The sequence below is a fragment of the Peromyscus leucopus genome, chromosome 10 (assembly GCF_004664715.2).
Source record: "Peromyscus leucopus breed LL Stock chromosome 10, UCI_PerLeu_2.1, whole genome shotgun sequence".
Classification (NCBI taxonomy): Eukaryota; Metazoa; Chordata; class Mammalia; order Rodentia; family Cricetidae; genus Peromyscus; species Peromyscus leucopus.
In genome coordinates, this window is record NC_051071.1 from 83,464,501 (window position 1) to 83,483,583 (window position 19,083).

At 44.0% G+C, this 19,083-nt stretch overlaps 1 protein-coding gene across 4 annotated transcripts in view; it reads right to left on the reverse strand.

The window, feature by feature from the left end:
* Positions 1 to 5,910: 5,910 nt before the first annotated feature.
* Positions 5,911 to 19,083, reverse strand: part of Rasgef1b (RasGEF domain family member 1B) — a 525,537-nt gene continuing 512,364 nt past the window's right edge. For 2 of the 4 annotated variants that reach the window (XM_028873160.2, XM_028873161.2), the window contains exons 12-17: positions 18,239 to 18,318; positions 17,457 to 17,552; positions 12,162 to 12,257; positions 11,524 to 11,647; positions 10,560 to 10,632; positions 5,911 to 7,393 (exon numbers count right to left, since the gene is read on the reverse strand). In XM_028873160.2, the coding sequence (XP_028728993.1) occupies positions 7,369 to 7,393; positions 10,560 to 10,632; positions 11,524 to 11,647; positions 12,162 to 12,257; positions 17,457 to 17,552; positions 18,239 to 18,318 (494 nt within the window). In that variant the 3' untranslated portion in view covers positions 5,911 to 7,368. The remainder of the gene's footprint in view (positions 7,394 to 10,559; positions 10,633 to 11,523; positions 11,648 to 12,161; positions 12,258 to 17,456; positions 17,553 to 18,238; positions 18,319 to 19,083) is intronic. The other 2 variants (XM_037209192.1, XM_037209193.1) reach the window with 2 other exon arrangements.

The following is a 19,083-nucleotide window of genomic DNA, read 5'->3' on the forward strand; positions in this document are numbered from 1 at the left end:
ACCACTACCACCTCCATCACAACCACCACCCCTCCACCTTCATCACCATCACCACCACCACCACCTCCACCTCCACTACTACCACCACCTCCACCACTTCCACCACCACCACCACCACCACCAACAACAACAACAACAGCAACCACCACCACCACCAGTGAATCTGCACAAATAATGTTTAAAGCAAGGTTCTAATTTTGTGTCAGATCACATTCATAGCTATCTCTAGTGGAATCAGGCCTTGTCAACTGCATGTTGGACATGCCGGGAGGAGAGAAAACATTTCCTAGTCTGGAACTTTCGAGGTGTTAAAGTAAGTATTAAAACACAAGGGAAGTCTGCAGCCTCCCAGGAAAAGGATGGATTTACCTCTAGAAAAGACATGCCGTTGTCTCCCTCCCTTGAGGGTTAATCCAGTTGTGCTGGCCAAAAAGCTAGCCAAGGGATCATCTTTCAGGAAGGTGAATTTACCTTAAACCATGCTAGAGACCTGAGAAGTAATGAGCCTTTTAGTGAAGCAATGTGCTGTTGTTTCCCAGAATACCTGCCCACTCGTGCAGTCCCCGGGAGCCTCCCCGAGGTCTGCTAGGACTGTCCCCCATTTCTGAGTCTTGAGTCCAAGGCCTAACCTTCCCCTTTGTGTTCCCTTCTGCCTCTTTCAGGGACCAACCAGGGCCAAAGTACACCTTTGCTTATTCTCTGGGCTTCCTTACTCTTCCTCCCATCAAATGGCTGTTTGTCCACCTTGCGCCTAACTCAAACATTGCAGCTCTTTCTTCCTCTTAGTTCCCATCTACAAATCTGTCAGAAACTTTTCTCTAAAACTTTGGTGGTCTGTGGATTTCAGCCTTTGAGTTCATGAGACAAGAACCTGAAAGTCGTTAGCTTGGGTGGCCAGAGTTTCCAGGACCCTAGCTTCTGAGAAAGGTGTTGTTCTCAAAGCTATCCCCATATTCCCATATAAATGGGGGAGGCTGAGAAACCCCTGGGTCATTCTGTTTCCAGCTCTTCTTTGCCCTTCCCAGTGGCCTTGTCAGTTTTGGGATGGGTAGAGGGCAGCTGCTGATACCTATTTTCTAGTATTTTACAGCATTCACAGGGGCAGTTCAGGAAGTTACTATAACTGAAAATATGTCTTTACGCTATCTAGTTCTATTCACTTACCTAATACCTAATTTATAAGCAAATAGTTTGTGAGTTCCCAGGAGAACCGGTTTCTTGGCTTCATTGTTTTCTCATTAGGTTTTAAATGAGTTTGACTATTTCAGATGCTCAGATATACTGAATGCCTAACCTCTTCCCAAGCTCTCTCACTCACCCAAAGCTGTTTGCTTTGCTATTTACATATCCCTCTCCATCACTGCCCCACCTGGGGGACTGTGTTTGTCTTTTTCCACCTTTGATCTAGTCTCTGTTATGAGTCCTAGCTAGGTTACAATTCACTGAGTACTTAACCACAAGGAAAGGTCTCCATCATCCAGAGATGATGTATTCCCTTTCTAATTGTCTTAGGTAATAGGACTTCCTCTAGCACACGTGTCATATTCTACAGCCCACCTCCACTTGGCCATATTGTGTCCCCAAAAGGATGGTGGCAAATTCAGGAGAGGACTGGGATCATCACTTCTCTAGATCTTACTTTGGTAAGCCAAAGGAAGACTTTTTTGCACATGACTAGGTGTGGACAGGTACGCTGTGATTTTTATCCGTCCGTCCGTCCGTCCGTCCGTCTGTCTGTCTATATTAGCAAGCACAGTTCTAACAGCTACTGTGACAAAGATGTATTCTATACAACAGAGTCATCTATGTGGTCCTTGTGCTTTCTCAACCTGGCACCTTGAAATTGTATAACGGATCTTGCACAAGCCTATTTTCCATTTCTGGGCTGGGTAACAACCACTCCTTTCTATGAAGAACTCTATCTTGTTTCGTGGCATGCAGCTGGAGGGGTGAGCTGAGCCTTTATCATGCCTTTGTCGGCTACCAGGTAGGAGCAATTAGCCTCTTGCCCTTTCCCTCTGCAAACACAATTCAACAAAACACAGAGGGACTGGGGCAGAAGGGAGGGTGGCAGTGTACAAGCAGGACGCTGCATTTACTTGCTAATTCACCTTTGAATCCAGCAAGCTGAGAAAGTCCATTCTAATACTAAAGACCTTTAGAACCCTCCCCCCCCAAAGTCCATTCTGCTTCAGTTAACCCAGATCCATTATTCACAAAGAAGATGCTGAGGTTCTGAGGGGGGAAACTTCCCCCAAAGTCCCAGAAAACTGATTGGAGGGAGGTTCACTAATTAGTCCTCAGCCGTGGTCTAGTGCTTTCCTAGAAGGTATTTCAAACTTATCCCATGTCCCTAAACCGTGTTAATCACTTCGCTGGGTTTTTATATTATTGTTAAGGATGGACTTAAGTCATGTACTAATAACTACGGAGGAGTATTAACAACTTAACCATTTTTTTTAAAGCACACTAGCTTGGATTTTCTTTGCTGGTCTCTGTAGGGGCAGTGCCACCCAAGATGTTTGTATTAGAATCACTTGGATTTATTTGATTTCCCAAATCCAGGTAAATTAATTATCTAACTAAAGAAAATGAAATCTGTGACTCCTGGATGATGACCAGCCTAAGAATTGTCTTGCTCATGTGTATGTTTTCCAAACACACATTATCTCCATATCACCACCCATCTGCACTTAGGATTCATAATCACTTGAGAAAAAACAAAACACAATGCCTGTCCTCCGACCACTTGTCTCAACTGACTTGACAACGCATTCTGCTAAACTTACTTTCCCACAGTGATTCATCAGGAGACAAATGATTTCACACTTTCATGTCCCTAAGCAGCGTGGGCAGAAAGGGAAAAAAAGCAAACCCAGCTTAGGTAGAGGACATGTTTGGTGTCCCATCGAGGGGCCCAAGGTAATTTCAGTCCTTATTCTAATTAGCATGTCTCCTACAGTTCCCTTAGGATGTCCACACTTTTCTCTGGAAGTGCTGAGTTGGACAACTCACACAGTTGACAATATTCTAGAACAGCTGCCTCATCCTGTCGACTGACTATACACCCTTCCATAGCAAGGAGGCAGAAAGCACACCTACAAATGGCTGCTTGTACTAGAGGGGAGTCAGCTACCTGGGAATTTCTTCCCTGAATGAAGTGAAAGGAAGGAAGGAAGGAAAGAGTAAATAATCCTCTAAAAGGCCTTGGTTCTTTAGTACAGAATTGGGCCGTTCTCTTTCACGTAGACCCTGTCTGCAATTTTGGATGACAGATCCTAACCCATAGGCTTGGAGACATAAATCTTCAATCCCAACATCCCTGTCAGCACTGAGTAGAGTCAGGTGACCGTGACTAGATGAAGCAGAGAATGGAGGCAACTTTCAGCCATCTGATCTCACACACACACACACACACACACACACACACACACACACACACACACACACACACCAACCCTTCAGTTTGAAATAACCAGAAAGGGCCTACTTTTCCACCCATCTCTAGAAGCCAAAGTCTGGCCAAAGCTTTGCCTTTCCAGCTTCCTAAGGGGAAATAAAGCCCATGGACTCAGCTCTGTCATATGTTTGAGTTTTATGTTTAGTTAGCAGTTTCCAGGTCACGGACCCCATTCTTATTCAGGAAACACATTCAGGAGTTCCTTTGAACCCTTAGCTATAGCAGAAATCGGCCTAAACCGCTCTAGTCTCCGTCTGGTACTCTTCCCTTCGAATAGTCAGAGGTGCTTTGGAACACAGGCCATTGCTGCTTCGTGTTGAGAGCGACAGGGGAAGCCAAAAGCATCCGTGAATGGTGGAGGCCACTCATGATCTACAGCTCCACATACAGTTGAGCAGCCCAGCTTCTGATGATGGAGTCTTCTTCACACAAGGAGCGGCTGGACAGCAGTGAGAACAGGGATATGCCCACAGAGCAAAGAGTGCGAGGAGAGGAGAGAGGTAGACTTGGAAATCAGAGCTTCCAGCCCTGGGGGGGAAGGGGAAGGTGCAAAACCTTCCAAGATAAAAGTGACAACAGGCTGTTAATTGTGGTATCTTTGTTAGATATGGAAAATAGGCCACCCTCAAGTGAACCGGGCTGTGTCCTCAGAAGCAAGGGGGTTCTTTCAAGTCGTGACATATCCTCTCCTGTTATCTACCTACATCCATCTTCTGCCAGACCCCAGCCAGGCCCCAGCTCCAAGCCCTGTAGGTTTGGAATGTGTGGCGGGCATGCCTCAACAGAACTACTGACTCTGCCTAGTGCGGTTTACGCTTGCCTTTACGACGGCTTCCAGCCAACCACACAAATCATAACTGTATCTGCTAAACTGCTGGGAAAGCCACATGCACGCGGGGCACAAAAGGGAGAGATACTCAGTAGATTCCATGAAAGTCCGCACGCCGTTGGAACCTCTGGCTCACCTGGAGGGTAAAACCTAACGGGAAATCTTCTCTTTACACTGCCTTAGAATCACATTTCTAGTCTTAAGATCACTTTAGGAAGAAAAAAAAAATCACTGGCCATATTTAGGTATCTCATGTCACAGGGTAGCAGTCTTGAAAACTTGAACCAAAAGAACTACTTCCGTCAGGTAAACTCTCCATAAAGGGACAAAGTGGAAAACTGTGGCTTGGGGGCTATGTCAGTCTCTGCCACAACCATAACACCACGGTGTAAGAAGAAAACCGCCTCAAGAGAAGCACATGAATGGCCAGCGTGGCCATGGGCCCCTTAAATCTTTCTTTATGGACACTGAAATTTGAAGTTCACATCATTTCCATATGGTATAAAATATAGTTGCTTTTTTTTAAAGTTTTTCAACCTGTTACCTGTAGGCCACAGAGAACAAGTTAACTGGCTAGATTTGACCACCCCTGACAATAGACAGGTGAAATATGAACATTGCCACCCTCAGTGACAGTTATGGAGGCCAGGAAAAGACAGCACAGAAAGAAGGGGACAGTGTGGTAGAGCTGTATCCACCACATTTTAACATTTTCTGTAAGATGTTCTAACATCTAAGAATCTGGCTGGCTGGTCAGAGACAAACCCTCCCCAGGCTGGAGAGGCCGGCAGGGCGAGAAGGGGACGCCTTTCATAAGCCAGCGGACGAGTCTCTAGTGTGTCCCACTGGCTCTCTCCATCATCGTCTTCATCATTCCAGGGCACCTAAGGACCACCCCAGGCCCCAGGAATTAGTGATGAATGTTTACCTTGCCATGTCTTTCCTAAAGAAGCCTCCCTACAGGGCAGGGCCTCTGTGTCTCTTCCATTTCTGCCTCCTATACCTACTGATTCCCTCCTCTGGCCCTCCATGGCATGTCCTGTCCTCTTCTCTCAAGAAATGTAAGATCTCTTTCAACGGCTGGCTCTCTGAGTCATTACTCAGTCACTTCTACCAAAGCAAATCTTCAGGTCCAAATGAGACAAGGAAGCCTGGAGCCTAAGCTGATCCAGTCCCTCGGCATCACATGGGTCCAGCTCCAGTCTTGCAGGTTGAAAATCTTCAGGGAAACAAGACTCCCCAAGCTATCTGCAAGGGTATAAAAGCTTGGGATGTCCTGGTGGTTTAAAGCCTGGGCTCTGGATTAAAAGGCCTAGTTTAACCCTGTGCCTCTCATTAACTCTGTGGCCTTTGACAAGTTGTTATCAGAACATACCCATTTCCTGTTGTGTGCCTAAGAGTAGAGCGGCAAGGGCAGAATCTGTGATTAACACCTTAGAAAGTGTCTGGCAAATGCCTGCTAGGATTTCTTTTTAGAACACAAACGCCCTTCCATGCCTACAGTCCTAGGACCACTTCTTCAGGAGTGCACACATTCTGAACCCGTCCAGTGACCTATAGCTGGCTATAGGTCCATCCAACCACAACTCCATCCACAAAGCAAAGAAAGACACCACAACTCTTGGCTGCAGAGTGTAAAATGTATTGACGTTGTAAAGGGACGACTCGGAGACAGTTCAGGCCTGTTGAGACAATGCACGCTAAGGACATGCTGATTCTCAAAACAGCGTCAGAAAGGTTAATGAACATGTCTGGGGGTGGAACTTGGCATTGTGCGTTTTCGTTAGCTGGGATCACTACTCTAAAGCTTCTCCTAGAGTATACACAGTCGCTGCTTGCAGAGCAACTACGGACCTATTTAGATGTTAACCAGGTGAATAGTTCACAGGTAGACTGATCGGAGTGAACAGCAACCTGGTTTTCATTGGTTTTGTTCACTGCTAGAGGGGAGGCGGTAACGTTTCCAATTTATTCCTTGTTTACATGTTTAGTCACCAACAGACTCCAGAAAATAACAAAAAGTAAGTTAGTTAAAAACAACTGTGGTTATGTCATGGATTTTTCCCCTAAGACCCTTAACGTCAGATCATTTACATTTATGGGGGGGGGAGTTATGGAAAACTAAGTAACAATAAAAACAAAAACTACTGAAAAATACATCTACAGAACACAGTGGTCAGTGTAAACAGCTCAGAAGGGTAAAGAAAACACCATCCTTCCAGCAGGATGGGCAGTCCAACAGGGCCGAACTCTGCTTTTTTGTTTTTTCCTAGTGGCTATTTTCCTACCACAGTGTTGCGCTTCATTATTATATTAAATAACTTATATGGGCAAGGAGGAGTGTGCTAACCAGCAGCCAACTCAAAAACCTCGGAGGAAGAGGGAGGAGAGATGTTTACAACGCTGTACACGCTAAGGGGAAGGATGCCCGTCCGCAGCAGACCTCCACCCAGTCTTTGCCCTCACTGGAATACTGCTCAAGCAGAGGTCTGGGACCCAAACTGGGGGAGGGGCGAGGGCGCTGGGGGGAGGGGGTGTTTCCCCTCCCTCCTCTCCCTTTTTCATTTAAATTAACAACAACAAAAAAACCCATGGGCTTTCATATAGCCAGCACTCAGCTGGATGAGTTCCATTAGCAGCAAATGTTCAAGCAAATTAAAAAAAAAAAACAAAAAACAAAACAAAACAAAACAAAAAAACCACACACACGCACACACAAAAAGAAAACTCCATCCAGGTGCAGAGCTGTGATTCACGTGGAAATTCCAGGAGATGAATCATGTGCAGAGCCGGGACTTTTAGAGGCTTCTTTCTCAAGTGTCTTCAGTCAACATTTCAGTCTCAAAAATCCGAGTCCATCTGTCGGCTGTAGGAAATGAGTTTTCCATCTGCTCCGCAGCTGGGCTTGCTTGCAGGGTCTGCACGATTGTTCCTAGTACTAGATGCCAGAACACAAAGGCCAGGCCCTCCAGGGTCTGCTTGATGCAGCAGCGGCGGCGGCGGCGGCGGCGGCGGCGGCGGCAGCGGCGGCGGCGGCAGCAGCAGCAGCAGCAGCAGCAGCAGCAACAGTCTCCATATGTTAAACTCTGCCCAGCAGGCTGGATCTGTAAGGCAGAAGCAGAGGACCACTTGTATCAGCTCAGATTGCCTTGGTTAGTGCTAGTCCCTCCTACACTTTAAACGTGTTTTTATATAGTTGAAACGATGGGGTGGAAATCAAGGACTGGAGCCTTAGCAGTCCTGCAGGTAAACTGCTAAAGCCTTAAACTGCTGTTAATGCAGACAGCCAAAGCACTGCTTATAGTAAATCTCTTGTCTTGAGATTTTTGTTTTATATTAAAACAAAAAGTGAACACCATTAATGACAACCAACTTTTATACATGTGTGACATGTGCATGATACTATACAGGTTTATGTCTTAGATATGGCTTCTGTTGCTGTGATATAAACACAATGATCATAAGCAACTTGGGAGGAAAGGATTTGGCTGACACTTCCACATCACAGGCCATCATCAAAGGAAGTCGCAGCAAGCACCTGGAGGTCAGACTTTGATCCAGAGGCCACAGAGGAGTGCAGCTTACTGGCTTACTCCTCACGGCTTGCCCAGCCTACTTTCTTACAGCACTCAGGACCACCAGCCCAGAGCTGGCTCCGCCCACAATGGGCTGGCCCCTCTCATATCAATCATCCATTAAGAAAACTCATCACAGGCCAATCTGGTGGGGGCATTTTCTCAATTAGGTTTCCTCTTCCAAAATGATTCTAGTTTGTCATTGACATAAAACTTGCTAGCAATTTACTGGCAAGTTTTATGTCAATGAAAATGGCTCAGTGGTTAAGAGCACTGACTACTCTTCCAGAGGACCTGGGTTCAATTCCCAGCACCCACATGGCAGCTCACAACTGTCTGTAACTCCAGTTCCAAGGGGATCCAACACCCTCACACAGACACACATGCAGGCAAAACACCAATGCAAATAAAAATAAATTAAAAAAAAACATTTAAAAAGAAAATGTAAAGGCAACTTCCACACTAACGACGGTGTTTGTCCTTAGATATGGACTCACATCTGCACTGATGTGTCTGAATCTAGAAAGAGCACAAAAAGCATCTATGGCCAAGCAGTTCACTGTTTCAACGCTAACACATAGACAAGTTTTCAGGCAGGATCTGTCATTCTAGAGAGTTTACTGATGTGGTTTTATAAGAACTCAATTTCTTGTTTTTAACCTTTCCATGGCTGCTAGGCCTTGGCCAGCAGCTGCAGTGTCCCAACATCATTCAATCATAGCATAGGAACTGGGGCTGAGGAGCCATGGAGTACAGGTGTCCAGGGTAGGAGTAGCCTTGTGCTCACTCTCAGGGGGACTACATAGCAGCTGTGAAAGAGGCGTGCACACACGCGCACACACACACACACACACACGCACACACACACGCACACGCACACGCACACGCACACGCGCGCACACACGCACACTATACGAAACGTGTGGCTGGCAACAAGAGAGCTAAGAGTATCCGAGGAGTATGCCTTCAGGAGCCGTTTCTGCCTAGGGAGGAGGCAGGGGAGGAGGCCATGACTACAGTTCTGAGAAAGGCAGGGCACACGGCTTAGATATGAGGGGGAAACTGTTCCTTGAGCTTCCCCAGAAGACAATTTAAACACAGAGACTCATCTTTTGTACCTAAGAATACCTCCCACTGTGTGCACAAGATGTTTTCTCATCAAGCGACTGACTGCCGTAGCAGCAGAACCTGTACTATTATCATTCTGATGATGGGGATGTGCCTTATATCTATAGCCCAGGCTGGCCTCGAACTCACTCTGTGGGTCAGGCTACCCTCAAACTTGCGATTCTATTACCTTGTCCTCCCAAGAGCTATGGATCCTAGGTGTGTGCCAACACACTTGGCTTCCAATGCTCAAACACACTCTGACGAGATAAACATTATTACTGATCACTTTTGAGTTTATACAACTGTAAACAGATGCCCACATTCATGTCTGAATTCAGCCAGCACATGGCCTCTCTCACATCACATTTCTAGTGCCACCACTAAGATCTTTAGTTATGTCAGATCCTTTGGTTACCATATGCTGTGTGTACGATACACAGAGCCATGGGGAGAGAGTTGCAATTCATGCTTTCCTGTCAAGCCTTCGATTTGCAACCTAACTACTGATTGCAACAGAAGAGAATAACTATAGGCTTGGGTTTTTAATATCTGGATTCCAAGTGTAATTCAGACACTGAGTATCTTGCAGAACTGATCAGTCTGTCTACTTCTTTAAATTAAAAAACAAACAAACAAAACACAGTTGCCACAGCAAGGTTTTAGACACTAGGAGTCTTACCAAAGCTCAAAGGGGGGAAAAGGTGATTACAAAGAAGAAACAAGGAAGGCAAGGTTCACCTTAAAATATAAATTAAAGGAGTAAATTCCAATTTTTCCTTTGTTCTTGTGAGACATGGTCTCATCGTGTAGCCAGCCCATGCTGGCCTTGACCTCTCAGCTCCCCTTGCTTCAGCCTCCTGAGGGCTGTGAGTACAAGTCTGGGCTATTCTGCCTACCCAATCCCACAGATCTGTATCCGCTTCAACGTGGGCTCTGAACCAGTTTCCATCATCCTGGATTGTATTATGTCCTGGCTGCTTCTACCCATTAAAATATCTTAAATGCTTACAATATAAGCACTTACAAATTTGTTTGAATATAGAATAATAAAAGGGGTTTTTGTTTTGTTTCTTTAAAACAATAACTCTATCGATCATATTTTAAATCCAGATTCTCTCTCTTAAATAGGGGGTGTGTGTGTGTGGCTGATACCTGACTGTTAAGTGATACCCCCCATCTTTAAATGACCTCAATTTTAACCAGTATTTTTGTTGGTGCCCCACCTAAATAGTGTTTTAAGATTAGAAATATTCAACAATAAAGTCTGAACTTTTAAACAAAGAAAAATAGGTTTTTAAAATTTGTTTTACTATACCATTAAGTGATATCAATTCCATATTCTATTCCCTAACAGGGGAAGAACTACAGTCATGGTATTATCTGCCAGTATAAAAAAAAAATAAAAGGCAATAAAAGTGAATGATGGTCATGAGAACCCAAGCCACAGAGACTCTGAACTGAAGAGAAGACTCTGCCAACTTGAACAGGTAGGCAGGGCCCTCCCACACAAGGCACACACATGGCTCTCTTGAGGTGAAACTGGAGTTTCCTTTGGACTTGTACAGCGAGAAGCACTGAGACTCACCTTAAAGACTTCCATCTGTCCTTCTCTATATTATTTTCAGGTCCTTCACTCTCATAGGAAGCCAAGTAGAGAGCTACAATCAACGAAAGGAAAGAATGCATTATGACGGAAGCCTTCTCCTGATACCTTCACCCCCATTGCTAGGAAGACCTGCTCGACTTGAGCCCAACCTCCAGCACACCCTTCAGATACACTGGACTAGGAGTCATGAAAAACACAGAACCCCACTTTGCTTCTGACTGGCCACCTCAACCAAACCCAGGGCTCTACGCTGAAAATGCACTTAATTAACCAAGAATTTATGAGACAAAAAGCCTTCAAAATGCAAACCATACAATGCTGTCAAACACTTGGATTTATAGTCTTTGCAAAGGAAAGGGTCATGGCTCTTTCCTGGCACCCCCAGAACTTTAATAAAAATCATGTGTAGGTTGTTTAAATCAGAAAGAAAATCATCTCAAAATTATAAAAAGTTGTTGTTAATCTTATTTACAGAGTTGAAAACAATTAAGTCTCCTCACACCCCGAAACAGGCAATATGAATTCAAAATGGCGGTCGCGCAGACACTATCAATACACCATGAGGGTATAATTCATAGAGTAAGTTCCCAGGTCTTCTACAGACTCTACTGGTGAATCTTTCTATGCAGAATCAAACATGTTTCCTGTCTCTATTGCCCAAAACTTTAACAGGTCTAGATTTTACACAACTTCCTGAAATATTCTTCAATAGCTTTCCTTTCGCACTCATCACTGTGCAGAACAGGCATTAGGAAGGATGTTTAAATGTACTATGTTTAGCTGATTAAAACATTTTAGCGGTCAATCACGACACTTTCCATAAAACAGAAAGAAAAAGGTAGATCAGCTCAGAAGCCTGGCTTCATACATGAGTCAAGCAAGTCCAGGCATTTAGACACAGGATTTGGGGGTATTTAGGGCAGGTACGAGCTAAAGGCCTCACCGTCTTCACTGAACACGGGCACTGAGAGCAGGTACTGTAAGACCTTCCGGTCCCGCTCGAACGGACACTCCACCTGTTTCCACGTCATAAACTCACTCACTTGTTTGGCCAGTTCCCAAAATTTCTGAAAGAGAATTAAAGAATTTTTAAGGGCAAGTGTCAAGAATTATGGGCTGGCAAGACATAATGCCACTTGAAATGCACCCAGTTTGGGAACTTCGGAATCATCTTTTCTTCTTTGCTAGCTAGGGAAGGTAAGATTTACTCACATTCCCTCAAGTGACAGTGCTGTTGGTGGTATGTCTACTACGTTACTTGGTGGTGTTCATATCTTACAGGCAGAAGGGGAATACAAGTCTGTTGCCAGCTGCCAATCGAATCTGCCTTGCTGCTGGCTGGGGCACTGAGAAGTCCACTCCCACACCTATGCTCTGGCTTTATTTTAATGTTTTAGTTTTTTTGAGACAGGCTCTTACTAATGTAACACTGGCTACCCTGAAATTCACTATGAAGACCAGACTGGCCTCAAACTTGTGGTAATCCTTCTGCCTCTGTCTCACAAATGCTGAGATTATAGGCGTGGGTCACCATGCCCAATTCCTACTCTAGATATCCGTACCTTACTTCATTACACTCACCTCAAAGTTGACATGGCCATTTGGAAGACGGTTGGCACAGCCCTCGTTGAGGAAATAAATATCTTTGATTAAGAGACTGAAGAATGGTATCACAATCTAGAAAGAAAAAGATTCAGGGTTGTCTGGGTAAGCAAAATATTTAACCTTGTTACAGATATAAGCGATTAACGAACAATGTTAACTTGGATTATGCGGAAGGCCACAATGAATGCGGGTACACTGTTCTATACACCCTGCACTACAACACTTGCTACCTCACACAGCTTAGCTCAAGACGCCAACATCATCAGGACCCAAGCACAGTAGGAACTAGCACTGTTGGCAAGTGGATGGGTGGATGGATCCTTTCAGTACAGTTTTTCCTATTCTCTTCAATGTTTAACTTGATAAAATTTAAAGCTTCTTGCCAAAACTAAAGTATATATATGAACTCTATTTATTTAGCGACCCCTAACTACAGCAAAGTCTTAAAGGCACATGACCCATCTCCTTGCTGTGCTCCATATCACTCCATCATCAGTTAGACATCTACATTTTAGCTGAAGTTTCTTGTTCCTTTTGTTTTGTTGTTTTGTATTTTATCCTTGAAGCCATTGCTCAAGATAATGTGACGGCTGAAGGCTTTAAGCAACGGTTGCTACCATTTCCTGCGGAAGAAACCTGGCTGTGTGAGAGAACAAGTCAGTGCTTGCTGTCCGGGAAAAGTCCCCTGGAAGGACCTGGCACCGTCTGTTGCAAGACAGATGGGCCACAAGTGAGAGAGGGACAGAAATATGTGAATGAAAGTTAAAGACTGTTCAAACAGTACGCTTCTCTAATGACACCTTCTTGGCCTTGATGCCTTGGCTTGAGGGGGTGGCACTTAGCTGGTACCTAGAGTAGCCGTCTTTAAAAGTATCCTGAGTCTGACCACGCCCATCACAAACAGATCAAAGTTCAGATACAGTCATTTTAATTTTTCCCCCTCAAATGCAACGTATTTGAATCAAAAGGTTCTGCAATGTAAATAATGCATCAAAGAGATTATCTGGGAAATTCTGAAAGCCCCAAGATCAGGTCTTTGAAGCCTCTTAAGCTCATGACTCATAAATGTGAAAACAAACTTTTTGGCTCATGCACAAACAGTAAGCATCAATTCACTTCTAGAGAGAAATTCTGATCCCCCTCCCCGTCCCCCGAAGTCATTTTCAAAAGGCCAAACACCTTACAAATTTTCATTTCATTGATCTCTGAGAATCATCAACTTTACCGTCAGCTTCACTTGTACCCCGACTATCTTTGCTCTTGTCTGTGAAGCCCTAAAGCAGAATTAGCAGAGTCTGTGTACCTCCTGCCCCCTCTGATGTTACGGGCTAGCACTGTGCAGCGTTAGAACTAAGAACAAGACAGATTTGAACACCACCTCTTCCCAGGAAGACCTATGGCTGGGAAGGGCTGGGCTATGGACTCCCTCAAACACCAGTTTAAAAAACCGACTCTACAACTGGCTAGGAATAAAAGCTGGGGGTGGGAAAATGAAAACTCTTTGTTTGTGGGTTTTGTTTTGTTTTAAATATACACGTTGTTATTTTTGGTACGGCCTAAGAGATACATACTTTACATTTTCAAGGGGCCAGGAGGGGGCATCAAAATAATAACAACTTCAGGGTGCATGAAAAAAATCATGTGAAGTTTAAATGACAGTGACCACAGAGTTTCACCGAAGCAAGGCCATGCTCATACATCTAGACACTGGCTGGCTCTGCTTTCTGCTCCTATCCAGGTTGAGTGTGCACTCAGAAGGCAATAAACACACGTCTTCCCGTGACAGCCCCGGGGAAATGGAGACACAATGAAAATCGAGAAGTAGTAGTTTACAGTGCACCAGCTTTTAAGCAAGAAGTGTCTGTGCTGTTCCGGTTGGTGGGGCTGGGCTGTGAGCCCCCTTTTCTGGCTCGTGTTGGTATCTAGACCAACTTCTCAGTTCCTGTCACGGCCTATAAACTGCGGGAGGCAGAATGGTTCCTTCTGTGAATTTTGCACTCAGTGTCCCTACAAGGTTCTCTGCTACTAACGGAGTCATTCTCCCAGGAACACGGCCATACATACTGCCAGCCTCACTCGGGAAGGGAACCTCAGACTTCATCTCCTCATTCACTCTTGAGAGTCCCCATCAGCTCTGCCCAACTAATTGGACAGTGAAGAGGAGCGGAAAATAGCAACTCCAGATTGTTGTGAGATAAATAAAGAGAGTAAGTCTTGCTTTTATTAGGTCTTGCCAATATCATTAGTGGGAGAACTTCTCAAGAAGCCATATATAAACTAGTATATATATATATGGCGGGGTCACATATTCCTGGTCAGCCCTCAAACTTAACTATGTAGCCAAGGATAACCTGGAACTTCTCTAATTCTCCGGAGTGCTGGGTATTGGGCATGCACACCCCATGTGGTTTTCATGTAGTGCTGGGGACTGAACTCCATGGTGTTTGTGCATCTTAGGCAAGGCCTCTACCAACTGATCTACATCGTAAATTTCCCCTTTAAATATATTCTGAATTCTAGAGCTGGAGAGATGGCTCATCAGTTAAGAGCACTGGCTGCTCCTCTAGAGGTCCTGAGTTCAATTCCCGGCAACCACTTGATGGCTCACAACCATCTATAATGAGATCTGATGCCCTCTTCTGACATATAGGCATGCATACAGAGCATTTATGTACATATATGAGAATACATAGAGCTTAAATATATATATATATATAAATATATATATAAAAATTACACACACACACACACACACACACACACACCACATATTGTGAATTCATTTGGGTCTGGTAATCTCATGTACTAGGGAGGCTAAGGCTGGAGGATACAAGATGAAGGCCTGCCTGGGCTACCTGGCGAAATTCTTTCTCAAAAACAAAACAATAAAATGGTAGCCAGGGATATGATAGTTGAATGGTAGAGTGCTTGCCTGGTAGGCATAAATATCCGGGTTAATCCCCTAGTAATGAAAAGTAAGATGTTCCTCGTGCTTTGGAGTCAGACTTTATACTTTAAGGTATTATCAGTTCCATGTCTAGAAACAGATGCTCATGAGGAGGAGCAAGTTTATGGAAACAAATAGAAGAGCAAAGGGCTTGAAAACCACGTAAAGCACGAGACATGGTTAAAAACAGAGACACACGCACTCGCAGGGAGGGAAACTATTAGGAGAGCACTTAAGAACTCCTGCGTGGAGGAAAGATTTGATTTGCTTCTTAATGGGTACCTGGAAATGTGCCACTCTGACTGCACAAACTTGAGATTTGAAAAAGATCAAAGACCATTACTCAAGATGTGCTGCCAAGGAGACTGTAAATTGGGACGTTACTTTGAAATAAAGAAAGTCCTCCCTTGGATCAAAATAAGAAAAATAGTCTCATTTCTTAATAAAGGATAGATTTGACCAGACATGTTTTTATTTCTTATCTTCTGGGTCCAATTATGAGAGAAAAAAAAAAACAGTGTACTTCTTCAAATGGTTGTAATCGCTCTTTTATCAGCTACAGGGTACAATCCATAAATTTAAGAAGAAATGGCTTTTAAAAGTAAAGCAGGCCGGGCGGCGGTGGCGCACATCTTTTATCCTAGCACATGGGAGGCAGAGCCAGGTGGATCTTTGTGAGTTCGAGGCCAGCCTGGTCTACAGAAAGCTACACAGAGAAACCCTGTCTCGAAAAACAAACAAACAAACAAACAAAACTAAAACCAAACCAAAACAACAAAAAAAAAAGTAAAACAGTTTTACTGAAAAGGTTATATTAAATGAGCCACTTTATGAAAAAAAAAATTCTTTAATTTACTCAGGGATATAAAGTGTAAGTTTGTTTTCTTTTCTGGGAACAGCTGTTAAAGTTGCACAAATGACATCTTTGGTGGCTGATGACAGAGCAGCAGCCTTCTAACAGACAGGACTCCACAGCACCCACCCCCCACCCCACACCTCCCCGCCCCCTCCACTGAGGGCCATGTGGTGAGCCTGCTGTCCACCACAGGGAGATGTGACATGGTCTCATATCCTCCCTGAATTATTCACTTCTGAATGTTGGGGCCCTCCCACACATGTGCACATCCTCGGAAAATCAATCCACTTCAGATTCGCTCTTTTCAGCAAAATATAAAACTAACAAACTCTCAGGCAACTGGAAGTTTCCTCATTTAAAAGTCAAAATTAATACATTTGCAGTGTTTCTCAGACAACATCATAGCTGGCATTTCAGTTGTGGTGGAGGAAGTGTCACGTGTTTAAATAGAGTTTGAAGCCTGATGATTCTTTTTTTTTTTTTTTTTTTTTTTAGTTTTTCGAGACAGGGTTTCTCTATGTAGCTTTGTGCCTTTCCTGGAACTCACTTGGTAGCCCAGGCTGGCCTCGAACTCACAGAGATCCACCTGCCTCTGCCTCCCAAATGCTGGGATTAACCTGATGATTCTTGAAGCCTGATGATTCTGTGGGGACGTGACTTAGAAGCCAGCGAATATTTTAATCCTGTTTTCCCAAGCTGGTTGAAAATACTACTTAACATGGGGACAGAATTCAAACAGACATTGCTGCCACTAAGAAACCAGCATTGGCCACTTATCATAACTGGACATTTACTTCTCAAACAGCATGACAGACAATCTGTCCTTCCTTTGTGAGAAACTGAGACAGAAATGGGCCAACGGGACCATCAGAACCCAGAACTCCATAGATCCAGGGTGACGCTAATGAGTAGGGGACAGAGGACAGGCTCATTCATTTCTCAGAAATTGTCCCTGTATTTTTCATGCCACCTACATATCCAATTAGTAACAGCGGGCCCTAATGCTACAGCAACTAACCTACTTTCTGAGAATAAATGACTTAACTGTGGGAGGTAAGCTAATTCTTTTGAAAGAAAAGGTTACATTAAGTGAGCCACTTTATGCAGAACTTAAATGTCTTTTCCCCATTAAGCCAAATTACTCTCTTAATGCTATTAGTTACCTTACCATATGACTTAATTTACTGCCTGAAATACAACTAAGACATACTACAGAACACACCAAACATATAATAACGCAAGTAATATAGTAATACACATTTGTGAATTGTATTTCAAGTCACTTCTCTTTGTCCAGAGCCAACTTTGCTCTGTGTTCCCCTTCCTCGTGTGCCCAGGGTCAAGGTGTGTGTAACTGCACTTCTCTCAGATCTGAGCTGGTAAAAACAGCCCCGGGAAGTAGTTTACACCATGTCAGTGTAAAACATGGCAAGTCTATAACAAGTAACACACACTTTTCACGGCATACCTTCTCTCTGCTACTGTGAGCAGTTAGGGACCTTTGCGCTGCGCCTCGGAGAGCTGTTCTGTAGTTATAGAAATTGCTTGAAGGATCCATCTGATGCTGTAGAAAGACAATATTATTAACCACTCATTTCTCTACTGTAGATGTTACAAGTTAATGCCTTTAACTATAAATTCAAATTCAGAGTAAGTTAGGAAATTCATTAGAAGTATGATTTCTCTCTCTCTCTCTCTCTCTCTCTCTTTCTCTCTCTCCCTCTCTCTCTCTCATACACACACACACACACACACACACACACACACACACACACCCTCAGAGTTATATGGGAAGGACTGTTCAGGCTAACCAAATTTTCTCAGAGTGGTGAATGAATATTCTAAGGCAAGGAGGATACTGTACATAAGGCAAACTGGGACATAGACCTCTCTCCTGATCAGGGCTCCGGGTCTGTTCTGGCATACAAAATTATGTGACTGTGAAGTCAGCATCTTCCATCAAAATGTCTACCTCTGTTTATAAAAGGACCAACCTGAACCCAGCTCATGTTGCCCCACTCCAGTCATAATCCAGAATCTCTCTCCTACCTCTGGGTCTGAAAGCCTTTTCCTTTCACGGTACTATCTGATCAAGAAGCGGCATCACATAGCGGCATTCCATCCAGGTAGGTACCTTGCTATTCTGCCCAGGCTGCCCTGAAACTCATAATCCTCCTGCCTCAGCCTCCTGAAGGCTGAGATCACAGGCATGCTCTCTCCATTCCACTCTAAAACATCACTTTCACATACCTCAAGAATGTCAAACTTCGCCGTCTTCACTTTGGCCCAAGTTTTTTTTAGTCTGGAGACCGGGCTCATGTTCATACCAGCTTCCCCATTTAAAATGCACATGCAAAGAAGAAAATCAAAACAGAGATGTAAGAAGTCATTCTAGCTCGGACTCCTAAGAAGTGCATGTTACCAAGCATCAATAACTGAGTTCCGCAACTAGAAGTAACAGCCTCAAGTTTTACAGCATTTCCCTGCAAACTTCCTCAGTTCAGAAGCAACATGGCTGGGAACAGGGCTGAGCACATTTCTTTGGAAAAACACTGAACATTTTAGGGTATGCATGCCATATGTGGGGTCACGGCACTGCCATGCTGTGTCACATGAGCAGCCATGGTAAGCAGGTAAACAAATGGCCATGGCTACAATCCATCAACACTCTACTTATAGGTGCTGGAGTTTATGCTTCGTTTGGTTTTAGTTTGCTGAAGCAGGGCCTGATGTGGCTCAGAATGGCTGGACTTGGCTTTGGAGTCAAGACTTGAATTCTAGACCCTCCTCCTTCATCTCCTACGTGTTAGGATGAAAGGCAGAAGACTCCATACCTGACTAGATGCTGAAGTTTGGATTTATTATATTCATATGATATAATGTAATTATATATTATGATATTCACATTAGAAATTCTTTTTTCTCCCATTTATCTCAATCACTTCAAAAAATTAGATCTCTAGTTAGCTCATTGGTCATTAAATAAACAAAACAAGACAGTGGGTGACTGGGCCAGAGGTTGTCATTTGATGACCTGTTTCCTGTTACCTAACAAGCCATCCATGTTTTGCATATATCTTCTCACATGCCCATTA